Below are 26,056 nucleotides of genomic sequence, written 5' to 3'. Positions count from 1 at the left end.
AATAGTCGTTGGCTATTCAACATGGTATATCCATACACGATCATAGGCTCTGACTCTGACTCCCGCGTTGATATCTCTAATAAAAGTGGTCCATCCATATTAGCCATTTGATCGATCGTGTACCATACGTAAAGAGCTAGAATTAAACTTAACTTAAGTTGGGAACAACCTTCATCTAATTTAGACATTGAATCACCTTATTAAACATAATAAAACAATATAAACTATACACCATTTATATCTACCTACGATCTATATGGCTAAGAAGACACCACTAGCTTTTCCTCTCCTCCTTTGTTCAATACTCATTCTCGTACCACAAAAAGCAACTACTCAAAGTGTCGAATGTGTTAAAGAGAAAGGTAACTACACTCTCAACTCTACATACCATGATAACCTCAATCACCTCCTCTCAAACCTTCCTAACCCCGAAAACAACAACGGCTTCGGCTTTTACAATCTCTCCTACGGCAACTCATCCAACCAAGTTTACGCAATCGGACTATGCAACGGCGACACCTTGCCCGATGTGTGCCTGAAATGTATTAATGACTCTACATATATTCTCCCACAGCGTTGCCCTAATCAAAAGGAGACACTCTTATGGTACGACGATTGTATGTTGCGCTACTCAAACTGCTCTTTGTTTGGTGTCATGGAAACTAAGCCAAACATAATTTATCATAATACGGAAGACGTGCCTTCTGATATTGTGGTTGAATATTTTCAAATTCTTAATGGATTGTTAGAACATCTGAAGAGACGAGCCGCGGCTGGTGGTTCTTTTCGAAAATTTACTGCAGCAAATGCTACAGCTCCAAGATTTAGAACCATATATGGACTTGTGCAGTGTACACCTGACCTGTCCCAGGAGGACTGTAACAATTGTTTGGAGGTTGCATTTGAAAAAATTCCTGGTTGTTGCGATGGGAAAAAAGGTGGACAAGTATTGGGAACCAATTGTAGATTTAGATATGAGGATTACCTTTTCTATAATTCTACTGCGGTTGAAATTCTAACACCATCCCTACCCCCATCACAACAACCAACGCCATCTCCTTCTCCACCATTTTATTCTGGTATGCTTTTCATATACGATTTATTTTGGTGTTCACTCCAACAAATATCACTTTTGCTAGCACAATTCGTTAATGCGCTGGCAAAAATAAATTCTAGTTTGCTAAAATAATACTTAACTTTTATCAGCATATAAAAGATAAAGTTTCATTTCTTGTAGTGATTTTTGTTAAGTAAAATATATATATTTTGTTTATGAGATTACATATGAAACTTATGTGATCAATTTTTTAATTTTGCAGGAAGGGGTAGTAAGAGTAACACATCAGCTAGAACAATTGTTATTATAATTGTTGTGTCTGCCGTGGGGTTTGTGGGTCTAATCATCTTCATATCCACATGTGTATGTTTGAAATTGAGGAGGGCAAAAAATTTGGCTCAAAGTAAGTTTTTGATAAAATCATTCAACATTGGTCTACATGTTTTAAAATTTATATGTATTCCATGTCTTATCTTTCCATTAATTAATTTAACTAGACTTATTAAGAGCATGTTAATATTTTTCTTTCTTGATAAATTTAGGGTGTTCGGTAATATTTTTATTTTTTGATTTTTTAAATCTCAAAAATAAAAATAAAATTTTTGTCCTTGAAAAACAAAAATGTGTTTCATATCTATGTGTTTACTTTATTTTAAAACAAAATAAAAATAAAAATGTGTTTTGTAATTTGCTTTATTATTTTTGTTTTTTTTTTAATTTTTATTTAAGTGAAGTGAGAGAAAGTGGGCCAGAGGCCTCGAGTCCGAAGTCTATGTCGAGGTTGAGCTGGGGTCTGAGTTCGGACCGGGATACGGGGGGTGGGGTGTGGTGTTCGTGTCCGGGGTTTAGGGTTTGGCCCATCTAGTCTTGGCTGGGGTCGAGGGCTTAGGTTTGGGTCAGGACTAGGGTTTGGGTTTGGGTCTGGGTTGGGGTCGGGGTTCAAGTTCGAGTTGGAGGTTGGGATCTGGCATAGAGTCTAGGCGGGGGGACGGGGGTCTGTGGTTTAGAACTGGGTCCAGGTCCAGGGTCCAAGCTGAGGGCTATAAGGGTCAGGGTCCTAGTCTTAGCTGGAGTCAATTTAGTGTTCAACATCGGGTCAAAGTATGAGTTGTGCTGTGATTTACACATGTCGAACTATTTTTCTTAATCAGGTCAACTCGTTTTCTTATATTGGCTCAAACTCGTGCTTTACTTTTCCACAATTTTTTCACATTTATGAATTATTACTAAAAAATATATATTTTTTGTAACATCAATTATTTATATAATTAGTTAGCAAATATATACATTTATATATAATTTTTCAATAATATTTTACAAAAATCATAAAAATAAATAATAAGAATTTGAATATTTAATAATAAATACTCAAATGTTAAGTCATACGCTAAGACTTTACAAATAAATTAATATATTTAGTGTTAGATTTACATTTTTCAATAGTTTTAAGTATAGAATTATATTATTTGTTATTATATTTATATTTTATTATCATTTTAATTTATTTATAATTGATAAATATTTACCATCATCATCATCGTCGTCGTCATCATCATCATCATCATCATCACCATCAAAGTATAAGATTTTTCAACGTGTCGTGTTTTCGTGCTAATTTATTTGTGCATATGCGTCGTGCCTTTAGGGATTGTCGTGCCATGTCTTACTTAAGCACATATTTTTTGTGTCATGTGGTGCCAATTTGTAGCATCATTTCGTGTCGTGCCTATTTATAGCATCATGTCGTGGTGCGTTAATTAGTAGATTGTAATGTGTCGTGTCTAAGCCCATACCATTTTGTGTTTGATCGGGCTCATGCTTGATCAAGCTCGTGCAGATTTCATGTCATGTCAAAAACTATGGCTCATATTTATAGCTCTAGTAAAATCTCTCAACAATTAAGTATACTAACATTAAAAAAATGATTCCAAAAGCGATAAATTAGTAAATAACTCCTTATAACCCGTTCTAGGACCTAAACTCAAATTAAAAGTTTTCCTATCAATAAATAGTGTGGAGATAGCCTAAACATCGAGAAAATACAAAAATTGAGGCACCTAAAATTGGCCTCATTCCTGTCGTTGAAACCCTATTCGGGTAAACAGATTCACAGGTTCCAAGTACCCAGATCCCATCCGGTCGACTAGATTGCACTAGTAGGCAAAATTTTAAACTCAATTTTGTCCCAAACCTGCTCCAACTAATTTCAACACTTCCAGAACAGTTCAAGCACTCAAATTAAACTTACCCAATAATTAGAACATAGAATTACATAAAATTCACAAAATCACCACTAAAGCTCAAGCTTCGAGTTTCAAAAACTCAAGCTTGAAGCTTGAAGCTTCAGCACAACCAGTAGCAAAACAACAACCACTCAAACTTAATTCTAAGCTAAATAAACCCTAGAAATAGTTCCTAAACAAACCAAAATACCCCTGACCCAAAATCACCAAAATTCCTTATAAAACCCTAACTTTAAGTCATTAATATCACAAAAGATAAAGAGATCTTACCCTAACCTTGCACAACTCCTAGATTTGACTATTTTGCAAGAATTGGATAGAAAAGATGTGGTTTCCTTATGGTTTTTCTTGAGTCGAGAAAGAGAAAGAAGTTGAGAGAGAAAGGGTTTGTGTTTTGCTCTGTGTCTATAAAAACTCTATAGAATTCTATCTTAATATCTATAAACATAATAATAATAGTAAAAAGAAAAGGATAATAGAAAAAGAAATCATTTAAAACTTATTTTATTAAAACTTGGCAAATTTTCCCTTACAAAAAAATAGAATACTTAATTAAACTTCAGGGGTAATTTGCTCATTGATAAATAACCCGCCTAATCCCATAAGTTTTAAACGTCACATAAAACCTTGTTAAAAGCACTAAGATGGTACTTTAGATTAGTTGTACTATCATATGGTTTCATTCATGGCTTCTTGAAGTTGGGTGGAAGTGGTTCTACTTGAATCTCCTTTGAGAAAAAGTATTCTTCATCAAACTTCTCATCATCGTCCAAGTCTCCTTTTGTGATAATTATCTTTCGGCGTAGGTCTTGAATTTACTTCCAACTCATTCATCCTCGCTTGGAGGTTAGCAAGTGGGGCTTTGATCCTCTTCATGGTTTACACGCGGGCTGCGTGATGTACTTCTCTTCTCCCATTTGTGTTTGATTTTACACCAAAGTTAGGGGATAAGGCCTTTCATTTGCTTCCCTCTTAGGAGGGAGCCATAGGCGAGGTGTGACAGTCAGTAGTCTTGTGAACCGTAAGGAGAAACACCAGGTTAGCTATACATTCCCACATCGCCTAAGAAAGGTTAAGTGTGATGATTCTGAGACTGTGTAGGTAAGGGACTACACAGTTGAAGAAGGCTTAAATGGATTGATTAGTACTACCTATATCAATAAGGTGCATCTTGTTTTCTGGTAGCCCATCATGAAAGAACTCCACAGTCAAGCGTGCTTGACCTGGGGTAATTTCAAGATGGGTGACCTCCTAAGAAGTTTTCCCACAAAGCGTGCGAGTGAGGACAAAGCATGCTGAAAAGACTCGTGTTTGTTTGTAGGGCCATTCATTAGTCCAGTAAGTAGCCAGAGTTATGTACTCGTATATAAGAGCCATTAGTCCGTGGGGGAAGGCCCAATAGAGGCTTAAAGTGGGGCCGTTACACAAGTTGTCCCCTAGAATGAAACCTTTTGAGTGAAGTTTCTTCTTTAGGTCACGAGGTGTTCCCCTCAATGTGACCTTCTACGCGAGTGTCAGCTCTTTGGTTGTCTCTGCTGACCCATAGGGCACCTATCTCGTGACATGTATTATCTAATCCTATCTCAAGAGATATCATTAGTATAGAGCATGGAGTTCCCTCCACTAGCATGCATGATTGATTCACTCCTCTCTTGTCATTTTCTTTTGTACTTGGAGAGCGAGGCTTAGGTTTTACCTTTGAGTATACCACTCAACACCTTTTGTATGACGGCCACTGTAGTCTCCAACCTTTGGTTCTTCCGGTGGAGCTCATTTATCTCCTCTTCATAATAGTAAGTCCAGGAGCTTGGGCTCAACAGGTACGTCCACTTCTCTTTTTTAGGGTCATGCCTTGAGGTGCTTAAGTCTTGTGGAGCAGGTAGCACCGGGCATCATACCAAAGACAGTCATCTAGGTGGTTGGATAGTTCCTTTGATGGGGTTAGCCATAGATGATGTCACCATGTCATGTGGTGTCAAGGGATTTTTTGAGCATTGGTTTGGTTTTTTTTTTCCAGTGGTCAAAGGTACTTGATTTTTCATAGTTTGATCCTTCATGTTTTAGTTGTTTCCACCTTGCTCATACCTGGTGGATGGAGGTAGATGGTCTCTCTTGGAAGCGAACAAGTGGTTGTTATCCAAGTGGATCCTGATGTCTTGGAGACGTCGAACGCCTCGGCATCTTGGAACGACAATGAATTACTTAGGAAAAAGGTAGCTTTTGACTTTGTTTTTCCCACAGAAGGCGCCAAAATATTGATGGTAGGAACTCATTAATGATGTTAGTAGCTGTAAACTATATGTGTGAATGATGGAAAATAAAAGAAATAAGTAAACTTGTTGAAACTTAAGATAAGTTGCAGAACAACACTGGCGAAAATAAGAGTGTTATATTGATAACTTGCAAGCTAGGGTTACGCCAAATTTCCAACCCCTTTGAATGAGGGGTTGAGTATTTATAGGTGAGCTCTGATGACTCATTACATGTGGTTCCCAAGGGGATAACTTAGTACCTACTACGTTTGTTGGTCTCAGAGGTCAGAGGGGTGGCCACAGGGTAGTGCTTGTAGCGTACTATTGGTCGGGTATGTTAGGTGCTACAAGTGGGTGGTGATCCCACTACTTGTTTAGCCCTTGTCTCCAAGACTTGTTAGGTGTTGTGGTTGGGCATGAAAAAGATGGTCCCGACTTGGTGGTCCTAATGCAAAGGTTCTCCGTACCTTTTCCATGCCCATTTTCTTGTCCTACTCTTGTCGGTCCATTCTTCCTCACAAATGACTAAGTGTTTAGGCTTACTCTCTTGAATGAGGATACCGCTTGGTTCTCCCTTGGATTATTGTTAATCAAAATAGACTGATGAAAATAGTATGAAAGGATGGTATGAAGACACCCCGAGTGACCAAACACCTGGTGGCGCAGGGGTATGCTGCCACCAAATATTTGGTGGCAACGAGGGTTTGGCTTTTGGTTCCTTTTGACCTTATGTATTTTCTTGGAACAGATTATCAAGATTTGTTGAAGGGACGAAAGAGTGTGTTGTCTAACATGCTTAACCCATGACCAAGATCCTTTGAGGTCCCCTCACCTTGGTGGGGCAGGGATGGTGGCCCTAGGCTGGTGGCGCAAGGGTCTACTGCCACCAGCCTTGCGCCACTAGGTATTGTCACCAAGGTGAGGGAGCTATTGCATGTTCTCATCTTCGTTTCCTTTGGGACTTGTCATTTCTGACATTCCATAAAAAGTTAGGATATTTCAATAGAGAATGAAGAGACAGTGTCTAAGATCCTCGGGAGGCCGTCCCTAAAATTTTCTCCTCTCACATTGGTGGTGTAGGGATGGTGGCCCTAGGCTAGTGGCGTATGGGTTCGCTGCAACCTACCTTGCATCACCAGGTGTGGCCACCATGGTGGGCAGTCATTTGATCAAACACTTGTTATTTGAGGCATTTTCTGTCCATCTTAAATAGGCCCATACACTCATTTACACCCCTAAAAGTACCCCCAAAACACCCATGTTTGCAATCCTCCAAGCACTGATGTTTTCACTCCTTTAGACACCTTCCCGTAGGTCTTCAAGACTCTTCCCACATGTCTTGCAAAGCTGGTGGCACAGGTCTTGCGCCACCATCTGGTCTGTGTTTGTAAATAATTCATCAGTAAGTATTTTGACCATAACGTTCTCAATATGACTTAGAATTGGACAATTCAAGATATTTTGGAAAGTTGAGAACGAGATCTACAACTTTTATGTTTATGACCCGATGTAATTCTAAATGTAACATTGTCTAAATCCACTAACAAGTTCTAACTAATCACCCACTCTTTCCAACATTACTCGTGTTCATCGAACTCCACTAGAAATACTTTAAATGATTCCAAACACATGATTGGACTCTTCAAACCCTCGTAAAGTGGTGTCTTCTTGGTTTGGGACTACTCCAATTGGGATAACTTTGAAATTACACCTTGTGAAATTTCGGTCTTAACATCCTTTTTCTTATCCATTGCTTCACTTTTAAAAGGGAAAATGGTTGCTTGCTCATTTCTTAAAGGTCCTAAGGATGAACATTTGGGCTCAAAATTGGGCGTACTTGGTACACCTATTCGATCCTAACGTGAACTCAGTACACCTATGCAATACTCGGAACATTTAAGAAAATAGGGTTCGAGTGCCACCCAAATGAGATTTAGGTGGGTATCAAATTTCCATTTTTCAAATATCAAATATCTGGTGACACCAACCCAGTACATAACGTTTTTTAATACATACATATAACATAACTAACATAACCTAAGCCCAAACCACAAGACTAGCTGCCACTCGTACCCTCTCCTCCTCCTCCTTCTTCATCATCTTTTTATTCTTCATCTACCCCTCTCCCTACAATTTCTTCTTCTTCATGTACTCCTCCCATTGTAACTTTTTCATTCTTCTTCTTCGTGTATCTATCTCCTTGTCCTTGCAACAACTTATTCTTTTTAAAGTTATATATAAAATTATATATATACTACATATGTATACTCATACAATATATTCTATGTACAATATATATATGTGTGTAAAATATTTAAACCTTGATTTGATTTATTTATTTATTTAAAAAATATTTTTGGGTTCCACACCCAATACACTATCTCAAATGGTACCCAAAACTCAAACCCAGTACCTAAAACAGTCGGGATTGGTAAGCATTTTCCTACACCCCAAACTCGAACCTAAAAAATCCAAACCTAGTGCACCGACCCGAATGTGCATCCTTAGTAGAGTCACATGGTGTCTTTTACCATCATTTTTGTCTCAAACAAGCAAGGTCTATATATTTATATAAATATATATATATATATATGTTTCTGCCAAATCTTCTATTTTGTAAATAGGTATTCACAAATTATCCAATCCAATCCACACCATCTAATCCATTCAAATTAGTAAAGTTGCAGATCAAATATTTATTCATATACATCCGTAACTGATCGAATCTAATCCACATATGTATATTTAAACAATAATAAATATATTATTGATATTTTAAAGAAAAAAAATATTAGTAATTTAAAAAATCAATACATAGTACATATATTTTCAAATTTTAATATATAAATGTATATATTTACTACATATAAAGATAATATAATCCAAGATAAGGATAGAGATTGGTTTCATGATTTGTAAGGTGTATAGAATTGATTGTGTATAGATTGAAACAACTTGGGCCCGAGGGGGTGCCGTTAGGTTGTAAATATTGATTGGTGCAATACAACTTCTGATTTATCAAAAAAAAAAAAAAAAAAAAAAAGATAATATAATCTAAAACTAACCAAATTTTTCTTTCTATATACAATTTTTTTTTTCATTTTTTTTTTTGGATTTTATTGTTTGTTTATTTTAATTTGTAGTTAGGAATATAGAACAACAATAAGGTGTTTTATTTTATTGTTGGAGAATTTAAAAAGAATATTTAATAGATTTTGGTCATGTGAAAAGTATATTTTAATAAATATTAAATAATTTAATATTTGAAAAGTATCTAATTCAAAATTTTTGATCCAATTCGCACTACTATGGATTTGAGCTATTGTGTAGATTGTATTAGATTCAAAATATATATAAAAAAAAAATTACACTATTACGTTCAAATATATATCTATAATTATATTTCTACGGTGTTCTATCAAAATAACCCAAAAAACAACAAGAAAATTACATGAAAGTAATAAGAAAACAACATAAAAATAATATACAAATAACAAAAAATTAACAACAAAATAACAAGAATATAGCATAAAAGAAACATTAAAACTTCAAAAGATCGCATTTTCTGTAAATAATATCTTAAAAAATGTAAAAATTAATTATATAATTAAATAAAATTAACATACTTAGCACAACTAATCAAACAAAATTGATGAACACAAAATATAGAGTTAGAGAACAAGCACCAAAACAAAGAAACACACACAACAAATTATTTATACTGGTTTAGATACTGGACTAATTCATTCTTGTTCCTACATCTAGTGTTAGAATCACTATCTCTTTCCTTTATTCAATCAATTAAACTCACAGTAGTACATCGAGCAATGTCGAACTAACACTCAACCTCAGGTTATGAACCAATTCCCACTCCCTCCCAAAAAAAATGCTTTGACTAGAATTAGCCCATGTTCTTATATATGACTCAATATTTTTAAATTTAATTCATGTGGGTAATGTTGTCCAATATTCCTTCCTCAAGATGGTGGCTATTTTTTGCTCACCAATCTTGAATTGCTTTATCACAAGTTGTGCCATTTATTCGCTTATTTTGTTTGGATTTCAAGTGTCTTTGCACTATGCGGATATCGTGCAACTGACTTTAATATCTTGATAAGTGTGAATCGAAAGTCCACTAAAGATATAGCTCTGATACCATGACAAGAATGATGAGATTCTATCTGAAAACTAATTGGTAATGAGCAGAGTAACCTATGTTCTTATATATGAATTGATATTTTTTTTACATTTAATCCATATAGGATAATATTTTTCAATATACTTTGACTTGATCGTGGACTCGATTAGCTTCAAAAATATATACATCAAGAAATAACTCAACAAAGCGACAATTAAGTTAGTTGGCTTGAAATTGGTTAGTAACAAAATGTTTTCAGTTCAAATTTCTATGAGCTACACCACATATAATATATAAAAATTTGATAAAAAAAAGTTATATAATTTGATTTAAATATTGTAAATTACTCTATTTATCACAATTTTTCCCATTAGGAAATCTATTTAATTTTGAAGAGTTAGTCAATTTTATTGCCACAAATGATAGTTTAGACTTTAAATAAATGTACTTTTCTGACTTGTATTGTATTGTTGTTCAATCAGATCATTTCACATATGAACCCGTGGAAGAAATTGAAAGTGCAGAATCTTTGCAATTCAGTTTTGAGTCTATTCAACTTGCTACAGATAATTTCTCTGAGGAAAATAAGCTTGGACAAGGTGGATTTGGTGCAGTTTATAAGGTAAAAATATATACATTTCAAGTATGAAATAATTTATCTTTTGTTAGAAATAAATTTTCAAGTCTATTTCATTCATTATATGATTGTTTATTTTTTGTGATGTGCTTCAGGGTAGGCTTCCTGATGGACGAGATATAGCAGTGAAAAGATTGTCTAAGGGATCAGCCCAAGGTGATCACGAATTCAAGAATGAGGTAATACTAGTTGCCAAGTTACATCATCGCAATCTTGTTAGGCTTCTTGGTTTTAGCATGGAAGGAAGTGAGAAGCTTCTTCTATATGAGTTTGTCCAAAATACAAGTCTTGATCACTTCATATTTGGTATGGTTGCATTTAATGTTATGATTTTGTTTTGAAAGAGAAATCAAAGATTGATAAATTTTCTTATATATATACTTGTACGCACATATGAATATATGCAGATCCAAGGAAGCGATCAAATTTAGATTGGGATAAGCGTTACAAGATAATAGAAGGAGTGGTTCGAGGACTTCTTTACCTACATGAAGATTCTCGTTTGAGAATTATTCATCGAGATCTCAAAGCTAGTAACATCTTGTTAGATGAAGAAATGCACCCTAAGATTTCAGATTTTGGAATGGCAAGACCTTTTGTTATTGATCAAACTCAAGACAATACAAGTCGAATTGTGGGAACATAGTAAGTACATATCTATATATTTTTTTTTTAATAAAAGTACATATTTATAATTTTCATGAACAACTAATATAAATCTAATTTGTTAGATGAACAATCAGCTAAGAACCAACTAAAACAGATCATGTAAATTGCATAAAGAAATAATGCAGCAAAACTTGTAGGAAATTGAGAGCATAACACGTAGAGAATTTTATCCATGTTCAAAGATAATTTTTGGTGAATCCAAACTCACCTTTTTCTCTCACTGTTGACTAACAACAGTGGCAAGATTGAACTCAAACAACAACATCAAAGGCAAGAAACATAAACCAGAAAAACAGAGATAGAACAAGAGAAATATTGAACAAACAACATAAGAACTTAATGAACACTTGAAAGAAAAAGAAGCAAAGAACTCACAGCCACTTTATTCCTTAAATGATCATTGATTGTACATGGAGAATGATTCGAAAATCATAGGTACATTGAAAGAATTCAGTACAGAAAAAAACACATTACAAATTGAATCTCACTTGAGTCCACTCAATAAAATACATGAGAAAGACTTTTACAACCCTCCAATCCCTCAAGATTGAAACTATTTTCTGTATGAATCTATGTACAAAACAAAATAGGAAAGCCTTAAGAAAACAAGTAGGTGTGGCTGCCTTTTTATAGGTTGCAGTAGCTTTTCCCAACTGGTGAAGCTCCAACCGAATTAACTGCCTTCTTGCCACTAGGATAGGTATTTGCTGATGTGGCGGGGGACAAATGAGTCAAATCCACCACAAATCCACCTGATTTGATTCACTTGTTCACTGCTTGGACAGAGCTGGCTGAATTGATCATATCCTTGCAATCTAGTATGTTCAATAGGTTCAAGCAATGAATGAATTTATCCCTAGTAACACTCTTTGTAAAAATGCCAGCAGGGTTATCATGAGTGCAAATTTTCTTTACTTGGACCTGCTTTGACATAACTACATCTCTGATAAAATGTAGCTTTATGTCAATGTGTTTTGATCTCTCATGAAACATAGGATTTTTCATGATACGCAAAGTACTTTGGTTGTCACAATGGACAACAATATCTTTAGAGTTTAATCCCAATTCACTTGTCAATCCTTTCAACCACATGGCCTCCTTAGCAGCTTCTGTTGCAGCCATATATTCAGCCTCTGTGGATGACAATGCAACAACTTTCTGCAAATTCGATTTCCAACTTACACAGCTTCCCAACACAGTGAATACAAACCTTGTGCAGCTTCTTCTTGTGTCTATATTTGTAGCAAAGTCTGAGTCTACATAACCAGTAACCTCTTCTTCATATTGGTGTTCACATTTGAACACAATACCAGTGTTTAGTGTGCCCTTCACATACCTCATGACCCACTTTAAAGCTTCCCAGTGTTCTGTTCCAGGGTCAGAGATATACCTGCTCACAACACTCATGGCATGTGCTAGATCAGGTCTAGTGCACACCATTGAGTACATTAAGCTCCCAACACATCTGGCATATGGGATTCTGTTCATCTTGATTCTCTCAGTTTCATTTGTTGGAGACTGAGATGATGAGAGTTTGAAATGTTGTGCAAGGGGGGTAGCAACTAGCTTGCACTTTTCCATGCCAAATTTATCTAGGACCTTCTGCAAGTAATTGCTTTGAGATAGTGTAATACAGTTAAGTGTAGGTCTGTGTATATCAATTCCTAGAATTCTTTTGGCTTTTCCAAGGTCTTTCATTTCAAATTCTTCATTCAATTTTACCTTAAGATCATTCAACTTTGATCTTTCTTTCCCAACTATTAGAATATCATCAACATATAACAACAAGTAAATATGACCATTGAAATAGACACAGGGATCATACTTACTTTTGATGAATCCTATCTTGATCATGTAGGAGTCAAATCTGAGATTCCACTGCCTTGGAGCCTGCTTGAGCCCATAGAGTGATTTCTTGAGCAAACAGACTTGATCTGCATATTCCTTGTCAAATCCTTCTGGAACCTCCATGTACACTTGCTCCTCAAGCTCCCCATGTAAGAAAGCAGTTCTTACATCCATTTGGTCAACTTCTAGACTGAACTTAGCAGCTTTAGCCATTATAGCTCTGATTGAGACTTGTTTGACCACTGGTGAGAATATCTCATTGAAATCCACACCTTCCTTTTGTGTAAATCCCTTCGCCACCAACCTTGCTTTGAATCTAGTGACTTCAATACCAGGAATTCCCTCTTTGTGCCTGAAAAATCCACTTGCAGCCTACCAGTTTGCACCCTTCTGGTTTTCTAACCATTATCCAGGTCTTGTTCTTTACTAGGGAGGCCTTCTCTTCATCTATAGCTTTTGACCAAGCTTTGCCATCCTTTCCATTCACTGCTTCATGATAGCTAGTAGGTTCTGAGCTATCCATTTCCTCTGCTACAGTTAGAGCATAGGCAATGAAGTTAGCATAGCCAAACCTGTTAGGAGGTTTGCTTTCTCTTCTTTCTCTGTCTCTTGCTAGTTGGTAGCTGCTTAGATCACTCTGATTACTCTCATCTTCAACTGAGTCTTCTTCTTGAGTAGAGTTATCAGGTGATTTGCCCACCTCAAACTGTCTCTCATTCTGCAGGGTAGTTTGAACAGTTCCAGAGATAACTTTGACTTTCATGGCCATCTCTTCTTCCTTAAACACAACATCTCTACTAATTAAACATTTCTTGTGTCCTGGTTCAAGGCACCACAACTTGTAGCCCTTGACCCCCTCTGGATATCCCAGAAACATGCATCTTAGAGCCCTTGGCTTTAGCTTATCTTGTTTGATATGCACATAGGTTGTGCAACCAAACACCCTCAAATGTTCAAACTTTGGTGGCTTCCCTGTCCACACCTCTTGAGGTGTCTTAAAATTATTTGGCACTGATGGACACCTGTTTATTAGATAGCATGCTGTTTTGAGAGCTTCTCCCCAAAATGGTCTCTCCAAACCAGCTCCTACAAGCATGCATCTCACCCTCTCTAGCAGAGTCCTATTCATCCTTTCTGCAGTGCCATTCTATTGTGGTGTGTTCACCACTGTTTTGTGCTTGAAAATACCTTCTTGAGCACAAAACATCTTGAATTCTCCTGAGCAGTACTCTAGGCCATTATCTGTCCTAAGTACCTTAAGCTTGTTACTTGTTTGGTTCTCTAGAAGCTTTCTCCACTCAATGAAAGTATCCAAGGCATGATTCTTATTTTTCAGCAAGTAAACCCATACTTTTCTACTGAAGTCATCTATGATGCTCATGAAATAGTGTGCTCCTCCCATGGTTGGAATTCTTGATGGTCCCCAAAGGTCTGAGTGTACATAGGCTAGTTTTTCTGTTGTTGAGTGTTCTCCTTTGTTGAATTTTACCCTGCAGGCCTTCCCAAGTTCATATTCATCACAGAATTCTAACCTTTCTTGTAGTTTCTCCTTGAACAACCCTTGTTTGTTTAACTCTTCAAGTCCTCTTTGGCTCACATGTCCAAGTCTCAGATGCCAAAGTCTGATTTGGCTTGTTGCAGGATTGTGTACAGCAGGTGCTGAACTTCCAGTAATGGTTTTACCATCTAAAAAGTAAAGACCATTATTTAGTTTACCTGTAATGAGATCTTGTGTTCCATGGCCAATTTTCATCACCCCTCCTTCAATCTTGACAGAGTAGCCAGACTTGTAAAACATCCCAATCGATAGCAGGTTTCTTTTGAGTTCAGGAACAAACCTGACTTGTTGTAGAGTCTGCAACTTTCCAGCATGGTTTTCAATTCTGACAGTGCCAATTCCTTGAATCGCACATGCCTTGTTATTCCCTAGGAGCATTGTTCCACTGTGTTCTTCTGAGAAAGAGCTGAGCAATTCTTTGTTTGGTGTCATGTGGAATGAACAACCTGAGTCAAGCACCCATTCTCCACCTGAATCGGAACTTGATGCAACCAGAACATCACATGTCTCACAACCATGTGCAAGATCTGCTTCACCATGATTTCTGGTTCTTGATTGTTGACTGTCCCTTTTTAGTTAAGCTTTCAAGGCTAGGCATTCATCTCTAAAATATCCTTCTTTCTTGCAATAGAAGCATTGCTTTCCAGTGTTGCCCCTCGAATTTGATCCCCCTGCAGAGCCCTTTGCACCAGTTTTGAACTGGTTTGGCTTGTGATGGCTCTTATTTCCCTTGTGATTCTTTGAAAATTTTCCTTTGACAATCAACAGCCCCTCCCCATTGCTATCTCCTCCCTCATCACCCTTCTTTTGAATTTCTTTTGAGTTTAGTGCTGCCTTCACTTCAGTCATGGTGAGAGTGTCCTTACCATACAAGATGGTATCAACAAAATGTTCATACATTTTGGGAAGGGAACTAAGAAGAATTATTACTTGATCCTCATCATCTATTTTGACACCAAGATTATTAAGATCCAAGATAATCTTGTTAAAGTCATTCAGATGCCTCCTCAACTCTCTCGTTTCATCCATCTTAAGAGTATACAATATCTTCTTCAAATACAACTTGTTTGCCAATGATTTCTTCATGTAAATTGAAGAAAGTTTATTCCACAATCCTAGTGCCTTCTCCTCATCAGATACTTCTCGAAGTACCTCATCCCGAAGACTCAGCAGGATTGCACTGTGTGCCTTGAGTTCGATTTCCAGTTTCCTCTTCGTATCTTCAATCAGATTCATAGCTTCTTCATCAAGAGCTTCATGAATTCCTTGATGCACTAGGAAGGCTTTCATCTTAATCCTCCATAAATTGAAGTCATTTGTTCCATTAAACTTGTCCACCTCAAATCTTGCAGTAGCCATTTAACTCAATCTGTTTCTTGATGTTTGAAGATCAATCTTGGAGGTTTGAGTGCGGATCTTGAAACCTCTTCTTGACACCTTGCTCTGATACCATTTGTGGTGAATCTAAACTCACCTTTCTCTCTCACTGTTGATTAACAACAGTGGCAAGATTGAACTCAAACAACAACATCAAAGGCAAGAAACATAAACCAGAAAAACAGAGATGGAACAAGAGAAATATTGAACAAACAACATAAGAACTTAATGAACACTTGAAAGAAAAAGAAGCAAAGAACTCACAGCCACTTTATTCCTTAAATGATCATTGATTGTACATGGAGAATGATTTGAAAATCATAGGTACATTGAAAGAATTTAGTACAGAAAACAACACATTACAAATTGAATCTCACTTGAGTCCACTCAATAAAATACATGAGAAAGACTTTTACAACCCTCCAATCCCTCAAAATTGAAACTATTTTCTATATGAATCTATGTACAAAACAAAATAGGAAAGCCTTAAGAAAACAAGTAGGTGTGACTGCCTTTTTATAGGTTGCAGTAGCTTTTCCCAACTGGTGAAGCTCCAACCGAATTAACTGCCTTCTTGCCACTAGGATAGGTATTTGCTGATGTGGCAGGGGAAAAATGAGTCAAATCCACCACATAATTCATCTCCTACATCCTACTTGGCTTGGCCATCAAATCCAATATTCTAGTTTGAGATTACAAATACAATTATTTGATCCACACATACAAAACTATGTTCAATATATTCAAAATCTCCTATTATATTACAAAGTTTTTCATCTCACCACTCACAACTCACTACAGTGGAGTCTTTTAGTATTTTCTCTCTTGCTTACTCTCTTTATTCAAGCTCACTGCACCTTTTCTTACTCACACAAAATACAAAGGAATATTCAATAAAATTCATCTTATTTCGTAAATGTTAGGAATAGAAAATCATATATTTCCAACCATTCTTCCAATGATGATGCCACACGAGAACAAGCACATCATCAATGATTTGCTCCCATATCAAGTGCAACATGGACAATGCTGCCATGTCACAAAGTAACTTAATGATAGAATAAAAACTTCTCCAAAAATTTCTACTTTGATTTGAAGATTAAGATGCAACATCCTTATTACAATTGGAAACCAAGCCAACTCCATCACTATATGAAGTTTGCAGCCTTAACTTTGATCAATTCAAGGCAATGATAAAACTTGCTTGAAGTGATTGTCTTTGTAAAGATATTAGCAACATTCTCATCAGTATGGACCTTCTCTATTATCACCTTCTTTTGAGCAACAATGTCCCTAATGAAGTAATACTTAATATCGTTATGTATTATTTTTTTTTTATGAAAAATATAATTTTTAGTTAGGTGTATAGAATTCTGATTATCACCGAGTACTTTCACTTTCTTTTGATTTATCCCAAGTTCTCCCATTATGCCTTGAAGCCACAAAACCTGCTTGGAAACCTCAATTGCTGCAATTAGTTCAACCTCACTTGTTGGCAAAGCAATTACTGGTTGCAGTATTGCTTTTCATATGATGGTACAACCAAATAAAGAATAAAGATAACTTGTTAGTGACCTTGTCTTATCTAAGTCACTCAAAATCAGAATCTACATACCCCAGAAGCTTCTCTTCCATCTCTAACATTTTCCTTTGCTTACAGTATAAATTAAAATATAACGCGCCCTTGATATACCTGAATATCCACTTGATAGCTTCCCAACAACCTTCCCTAGGATTTGACATATATCTCTAACTAATTTGGCTTCATATGTCACATCAGATCTTGTACTAACCATGTCATACATCAAGCTACCAATAGCACTAACATAGGGAACATTAGCTATCTCAAATTTTTATTTCTCGGTTGCAGGTGATAGAGTAGATGATAATTTTAAATGAGTAGGCCAAAGGTGTCTGTACAACCTTTGTATTATCTTTTTTAAAATTGTTAAGTACCTTAAGAATATAATAAGTTTTAGAAATAAACATGTCTACAATACTTCTATTTCTCTTTATATCCATACCTAGAATCTTCTTTACTGCTCCTAGATCCATCATCTCAAACTCTTTGTTCAAGAGTTCTTTCACCTTTTCAATTTTTTTCATACTAGTTGATGCTAGCAACATATAATCTACATATAATAGCAAAAATACAAATCTTTTCCTTAACCCATTCGACATACACACATTTTTCATAACAACTTCTCAAGTAGTTTTTCTTCATCATAACTTCATCAAATGTAATGTACCTATCTTGGTGACTGCTTTAGTCCATACAGAGATTTTCGTAGTAAAGATACTTTGTTTTCTGGCTATATAAATCCCTAAGGCTAAGCCATGTAGATCGCTTCCTCCAACTTTACATGGAGAAATACAGTTTTCACATCCATTTGTTCATGTTCCATATTGAACTATGTAACAAGTGCTAGTAAAAGTTTAATGGAAGTAAAAATTATTCATTATAGTCAATTCTAGCTTGTTGAGTAGATCCCCAAGCTACTAGCCTAGTCTTATACCCAGACTTTCCATATCTAGCATTGTTAGTCTTCAATTTTAAGATTCACTTGCAACTTACTAGCTTATGTTTAGATGGTTTATCAATACACCGCTAGGTGTTATTGTTTTCAAAATGAATCCATCTCTTCCTTCATGGAATATTTCTATTTCAATTGTTCTTTGCATCTAACAGCTGATTCAAATGAGGAAGGCTCATTTTTAACTATAGACCCAGCTATTAGAAGTGCAAATGATATCAAATATGCATAACCATACCGAGAAGGTGCATCTTTGGATCTTAGCCCAATCTCTTATGAGTTGATAATTTGTCATGTTCTCAAGTTCTTCAACAACTTCTTCTTCTTCTTCATGCTCACCAATATGAGGCTAAAGGTGATTATCTTAATTCTCAGAATTTCTAGCTAGTTTTACCTCAATTCTTGAATTTATAGTATCTTGATCACCTCTACTCTTGTTCAAATCTAAGATACTTTCAACTTCAAGTTCCAGATAAAACTCTTCTTCTCTAAACGTGACATCACCTTGATGTCTGACCTTCTTTATACTAGAGTTTGAAACTCTTTTCCCCATCATAATATCCTAGAAACATGCACTATTGTGCTCTAGGATCCAACTTATCATCTCTCTTATGAGCATAACCAACATAGACAAGAACTTTTAAATTTTCATAAGTTGTAGGGGTACCTTTCCAGATCTCTTTTGGGGTCTTAAATCTTATGGTTGTTGAGGCACACCTATTGATAAGGTATATTATTATAATCACAGTTACCTAAAAATTTTGGCATGTGTGTGCATTTAACATCATACATCAACCCTTTTAAGTAGGGTTCTATTCATTCTTTCTACTAATCCATTTTGCTGTGGTGTGCCTTTCACAGAATTATTCCTCACCATGCCTTCAACTATATGCATTAAATCTATTGGTCAAGTATTCTAAACCATTTTAAGTTCTTAACTTCCTCACCTTCTTGTTGATTCTCCAACCATCCTCTTCCAATCCTTGAACTTTTTGAATGCTTCATCCTTAGATTTTGAAACATATACCCAGACCTTTCTTCAACAATCATCTATAATGGAGATAAAGTATCTACCTCTACCAAGTGTTTATTTTCTAGAAGGCTCCCAAATAACTGAGTGTACATAACTAAGAGTATCCCTAGTTATGTAATTCGAGTTACTCAAATTCACCTTAGTAGCTTTGCCCAAAACACAGTGTTCATAGAAACTAAGCTTCTCAAACTTGTCACCACACAACATTTTTTTGTCTCTGAAGCTCTCGGAAGCATCACTAACATGGCCTATTATCTTATGCCATAACTGAGCCTTTGTCAACCTATTTCAGCAACAATTGTAGCCATTCTAATAACAATACTAGCATGCATTTTATAAAGACCATTGCTTTTAACTCCATTCATTACCACCAAAGAACCTTTGGTCACTTAAGACTACCATCACCACCTCTGTAAGAGTATCCATGGTGATTAAGCATGCCTAGTGAAATGAGATTTCTCTTTAGTCCAAGAATGAACCTTATATTTGTCAAAACTATTTCTGAACCATCATGTGTATGTACCATTGCCTTTAACACTTCATGGTTTGATGTTTCCTAGCAAGACTTTACTAGTATTACACTCCAACCAATCTTTATTGGGAGTCATATGAAATGAACAACCTGAGCCCAAGATCTAATGTTTGTCTGTTTAGTCTATAGCAACTACAAGCTCACCAACACTTTCATAACTATTATTTCTCTCGTAACCATCATCAACAATGGCATTTTCCTGCTCCTTTTTTCCCCACTATTTTCTTTCTTTATTTGAAGACATAGCCCTCTGATATGTCCCTCTTCATGAAATTGGTAACACCTCATATTCTTTGGCCCATTTGATTTGGATCAAGTTACCTCTTCCTTTAGATTTGTCTCTCTTTTTTAGTCTTGCCTCTCAGCGTAAGACCTTTGCCAACTTGTTCTCTCAACCTATTCTCTCTCTCTCTCTCTCTCTCTCTCTCTCTCTCTCTCTCTCTCTCTCTCTCTCTCTCTCTCTCTCTCTCTCTCTCTCTCTCTCTCTCTCTCTCTCTCTCTCTCTCTCTTCGGGCTCACTATGCCTTTTATTACACACACGGAATACAAGGAAATATTCTGCTTGACAGAATTTGTCATATCTCCTAAAAGTTAGGAAAAAAAAAATCACAACTATCCAATCATTCTCCCAATGACGTTGCCACATGAGAACAACCGCATCATCAAGGATTTGATGTCACGTCACACTTAATGCTAGAATCACAAATGCGTCACTACACTTGATAAAGTTAATGTTGAGTATATCAGGACTAAGACATCCTGAAAGCAAACACAATGACATGCTCGACTTAAGGGTGAGGCAGCTGGTGCGTGGGGCCCAAAGCCCCAAATGTTGCTATATTTTTGTCTTAAGTAAAGTTCAAAAGATATTCTTAAATAAGAATGATAACCAACTAACTGAAATGTCAGTTGGATAGAGTTAGTTAGGGTAGTTATTTCTGTTAGCTTTCTTGTTGTAATTTTAGTTGACTAAACTAATTGTAGTTGATGTGTATAAATACATCTTCTCATCAATAAAGCTGTAAGACTTTTTTGCATTTTTCTAAGTCTCTGTTTTATGAAACATACTCTGTTTCTCTCTTTATTTTCTTTCTTCATGGTATCAGAGCCCTTGACTAGCGTCAATGGCTTCCTCCGGTGACCACTCGTCTCAGGCTAGAGGCTCCGATCCTACTGTTGTGCCAGCTCAGTCCTCCTCGACGGCACAACCATGGAACCCATTTTCAAACTCTCTCACAGTTTCAGTCACCTTGAAACTTGATCGTACAAATTTTCTATCTTGGAAATCGCAAGTCATTCCAACAGTTATTGGCCATGATCTTGATGAACTTCTTCTCAGCAACAAGGCTCTTCCTGAGCAACTTGTCAATGGCAGCACCAATCCTCAGTTCTTGCAATGGCGGCGTAAAGATTAACTCTTGTTGTCATGGCTCCGTTCGTCGATGACAGAGGGAATTTTGGCAACGGTTGCTTGTTATCAAACCTCAAATTCTGTCTGGAATGCCTTAGAACAGAAATTTTCAAGTTAGTCGAAGGCAAGACTTCTTCAACTCAAAGGCCAACTCACAAATATGCAGAAAGGTAATCTTACCGTCTCCGATTATGTTGATAAAATCAAAGCTATTTGTGATTCTTTGGCCATAGCTGGGCACCCTGTTAATGACTTTGATCTTATTGTGCATCTGCTTAATGGGCTTGGTGCCGAGTTTGATTCGGTTGTGTCCAACATCACTTCTCAAAGTGAGAATCTCTCTCTCGAAGAAGTCCAAGCTCTATTAATGTCTCATGAATCAAGATTGGAGAGGCACTCAACTATTTTGGATCTTTCATCAAAAATGGCTGCCAATCTTGCAATGGGCACAAGAAATGGCACATATAGACCTTATAATGGTGCTGGAAGAGGGCAAGGATCTGACAATATGCCAAGATTTCCCAATCGAACAAATGGTCCCAGGCCTCTCAACAATAACAGACCATTGCGCCAAGTTTGCATGCGGTTCGGGCATACTTCTGTGACTTGTCACTATAGGTTCACTCGTAATTGGGTCACTCCTAAGTCTTCTACTGCTCATCCACAAGTTTATCTCACAGAATAGTCTCTCGACTATGATCCTCAGGTTTTTATTGCTCAAACTGTGCCTGACTTTGGAGATGATGTTGCTGGTCTCATGCTTTTCTTCATGGTAAATTGAGTGAAACCGTGTATATGACTCAGCCTAAAGGTTTTGAAGACCCTCAATTTCCTACTCATGTGTGTAAACTGAACAAAGCTATATATGGGTTCAAACAAGCACCAAGGGCTTGGAATGACAAATTGAAAATGACCTTGTTTAGTTGGGGTTTCAAAGAATCTAAATCGGATACATCTTTGTTTATCTATGGGACAGGAGACACTCAAATCATATTGCTAGTATATGTAGAAGATATTCTACTAACTGGACCCGATTCCATTCTTATTCAGCAATTTATTGACAAGCTCAATAATCGGTTCTCTCTAAAAGACATGGGTGAGGTTCACTACTTTCTTGCGGTAGAAATTCATAGAAACACAACAGGTATGTACTTGTCTCAAAGCAAGTACATCTCAGATTTGTTGGTAAAAGTTCATTTGGATGGGATAAAACCGTGCACCAGTCCAACAAGCAGTACACATAAATTGTCTCTAACAGAGGGTCTTCCTTTTGAGGATAAAACTCTCTATAGAAGTACTTTGGGTGCCCTCCAGTATTTGACACTTATAAGACCTGATGTAGCCATTATTATCAACAAATTATCACAGTTCATTCATGCTCCTACAACTGTGCACTGGGAGGCTTGTAAAAGGTTGCTTCGGTACTTAAAGGGAACAATTTCTCATGGTTTATTCCTTTCACCAGCTACTTACTTGTCCATTGAAGCTTACTCAAATGCTGATTGGGCAAGTTGCCCTGATGACCGTAGATCTACAGGTAGTTATGCTGTCTTCCTTGGACCTAATTTGCTCTTTTGGTCAGCAAAGAAGCAACATGTTGTTACACGTTCTTCAACCGAGTCTGAGTTTCGTGCTCTTGCTAATACAGCGGCTGAATTAAAATGGTTGCACTCTCTCTTTACTGAGCTACAAATTCACACTGCTGCCACTCCCATAATTTGGGTTGATAATCAAGGGGCTGTTGCCCTTGCCGCCAACCCTGTGTTTCATGCTAGGTGTAAGCACATTGAAATCGATCAACACTTTGTTCGTGATCAGATTATCAACAATGAACTTTCAGTTAGATATGTGGCTTCGGTTGATCAATTAGCTGATATTCTCACGAAATCTCTGCCCAAGGATCGTTTTCACTACCTTAAAGCCAAACTCAAAGTGGTATCTTCCCCTTTCCGTTTGAGGGGGGATGATAACCAACTAACTAAAATGTCAGTTGGATAGAGTTAGTTAGGGTAGTTATTTCTGTTAGCTTTCTTGTTGTAATTTTATTTGACTAAACTGATTGTAATTGATGTGTATAAATACATCTTCTCATCAATAAAGCTGTAAGACTTTTCTCTGCATTTTTTTAAGTCTCTGTTTTGTGAAACATACTCTGTTTCTCTCTTTGTTTTCTTTCTTCAAAGAAAGCCTAGTTTCAATCTTTTTGATATTTGTATGTGTATTTTTAAAAATCAAAAACAAAAAAACTCTTTCAAAGTTATTTTTCTTGTTCAAGACCTTTAAAATGCTTATGTTATCCTTTTTGACCAACTATCCTATCTTCTCTAAAATTAGTTTCCTTCTAGTTTTAGCTTATTATCATTTTGTGTACTGTATATCCAATTTCTAAATATCAATATTCTCACCTAATTAAAGTAACAAGTAATATATATTTATACTAATTATTTATTTATATGCTGTATATTATGTAGTGGATACATGGCTCCAGAATACGCTATGCATGGACGGTTTTCAATCAAATCTGATGTATTTAGTTTTGGTGTGTTACTTTTAGAAATAATTACTGGGAAGAAAAATAATTATTTCAGCCAAGAAGAGTATTCTGAAGATCTTTTAAGCTATGTAAGTACTCTCTCTCTATATATATATAGAGAAATATTAAAGGGCACCAGTGGTATCTAACACCTTCCTACATGTCAATATCGCTATTGGTCCAACTAAGTATCAGGTCCCATATAATTTAATATAATAGCTTTTAGAAAGTATATGCGACATATCGAGAAGATGCTAGGCACCACTAGTACCTAATAGCAATGCTTATATAAAAACGGTTAAGGACTTTTAAAAGTTACTTTTGGACTGCTCGAAAAACATTTTTAACATAAGTGAGCTTTAGTAGATTTTTCAAAAAGAGCTTTTAAGAAAGCAAAGCCCCCATACTATCATTAATTATTTTTATTTTTCAAATTTAGAATTAATTTAACTTTTGTTTATTGTTGCTATATATATATACAGACATGGAGAAATTGGAGAGAAGGAAATGTTTCAAATATAGTAGATCCATTAGTGAGAGGTGGATCAAGATATGAAATAATGAGATGTATTCACATAGGATATTATTGTGTGTTCAAGAAAATATGACAGATAGACCAACTATGAATGCTGTTGTTCTCATGTTAAATAGTGACTCTCTTTCTCTCTCAGTGCCCTTAGAGCCAGCTTTCTTTATACATACCAATGGCAACATCGTTGGACCAGAAATGTCGTTTCCATTTGACTTCAGTTCAAGAGAAATTGAATCATCATCAGATCAATCAAAACCTAACCCTAATAATATATCCATTAATGAAATTTCAATTACTGAACTCTACCCTCGATAATCTAATGACATTGTTGTTGGTAGAAGCTTAGATTTCTACTTATGAAAAATATCATTGGTGTGATGTGTTGTTCAATTTCTTTATTATTTTCATGTTAGTAAGTGTATGGTTAGTACACAGATGTTAATACAAATCAATTGTTAAAGTGTTGATATTTCTTATATTTATTTATATTTATAAAAGATATTACTTATTTTGTTTTTCTTTATTGTATTTTAAAGTGATTTTTTTTAAGAAATTACACAAAGTATAGGAAAATTTACATGGTATACTGACTTTTATTATTTTTTGTAAAAATACTGCAAGATGGTATTTTTTTACTTTTTACTATGTATTTTTATAAGTTTTATATTGCAGTATACTGTATTTATTTTTTAGTTTTTTTTTTGTTTGTTTCAGTATTTTTTTATGGTTGTATTCCATAATTTATTTTTTAACGTCGATTTCACTGTTTTTGCTCTATCTTGCTGGAATTAATGATTTTTTCTCGGTGTTCTCGTGGTACTGTGTTGGTTCTATCCGTGAGTGTGGAAGATGGAGGCTATAAAATACATTTCTTCTTCCTACTCTATGGTTATTTTGTGATTATTTTTTATTATTTGGTTCTCCTAAAAATACATTACACGAGCTCATTAGAAAAAAAAATTTGAGGTGTGTGGTTCTTTTATTTTTTTCTAAGTGGTTATATCTGCTTATTATTTTACATTTATTTTTGTGTTGTTTTAGTAGTTTTTTTGTTCTAATTTTTTTAAGATTGAGCTTGCAAATATAACTGCTATTGCATTGGGTATTGAGGCTATGCAGAAGATTTTTTAGTTTTTTTAATCATGTTTTCCTTTCTTTCGTTTGATTTATTTTAATGTTATTTTACAGTTGTTTTGCCATAATTATTTATTTGATGTCGATTTCACTTTTTTTTTTCTCAATCTCACTGGAATTAATGGTTATTTTCTGATTGTTATGGCGTTCCGGTGGTGGTTCTGTCCGTGGCTGTGGAAGATGGAGGCCTCATTTTTCTTTTTTTGGTATTTACAGTATAAAAGAAAAAAATTGGCCAAGACACTATAAAAGTAATTTTTTCCGTGTGGCAATATTTTTATAAAGATTAGTCCAAAAGTCAGTATTTTTGTAAGTTTTTCATAATTTAGGGCATTACCCTTTTATAGGATATCTTTTAATGCAGTTGGGCTATAGACTTTTACAATTATTTATATTTTTATGATTATGATTAAAATATGTCACATTTGTAATATATTTTATTATTCTCATATTTTTAGTTTTGCTTCTTTGCTCTATTTCTTTATTTTCCTGATTTGGTTTCCAGAAGAAGCATGGCAAAGATGACTCAAACTTTGTCAGCTACTCTAACAAGAACCTCATTGTTAAG

The 26,056-nt window shown here is 35.7% G+C and overlaps 1 protein-coding gene across 1 annotated transcript; it reads left to right on the top strand.

The window, feature by feature from the left end:
* Positions 1-154: 154 nt before the first annotated feature.
* On the top strand, positions 155-25,459 carry LOC115721019 (cysteine-rich receptor-like protein kinase 44). Its single transcript, XM_030650245.2, is given in 8 exon segments — positions 155-1,079; positions 1,320-1,460; positions 10,173-10,312; positions 10,423-10,633; positions 10,735-10,972; positions 23,761-23,911; positions 24,305-24,403; positions 24,406-25,459. Coding segments are annotated over 8 exon segments (2,067 nt in total). The 5' UTR covers positions 155-256; the 3' UTR covers positions 24,670-25,459.
* Positions 25,460-26,056: the final 597 nt, after the last annotated feature.

The sequence above is a fragment of the Cannabis sativa genome, chromosome 2 (genome assembly GCF_029168945.1).
Source record: "Cannabis sativa cultivar Pink pepper isolate KNU-18-1 chromosome 2, ASM2916894v1, whole genome shotgun sequence".
Lineage (NCBI taxonomy): Eukaryota > Viridiplantae > Streptophyta > Magnoliopsida > Rosales > Cannabaceae > Cannabis > Cannabis sativa.
Note: the sequence above shows the minus strand (reverse complement) of the source record. Positions and strands in the feature narration are given on the sequence as shown.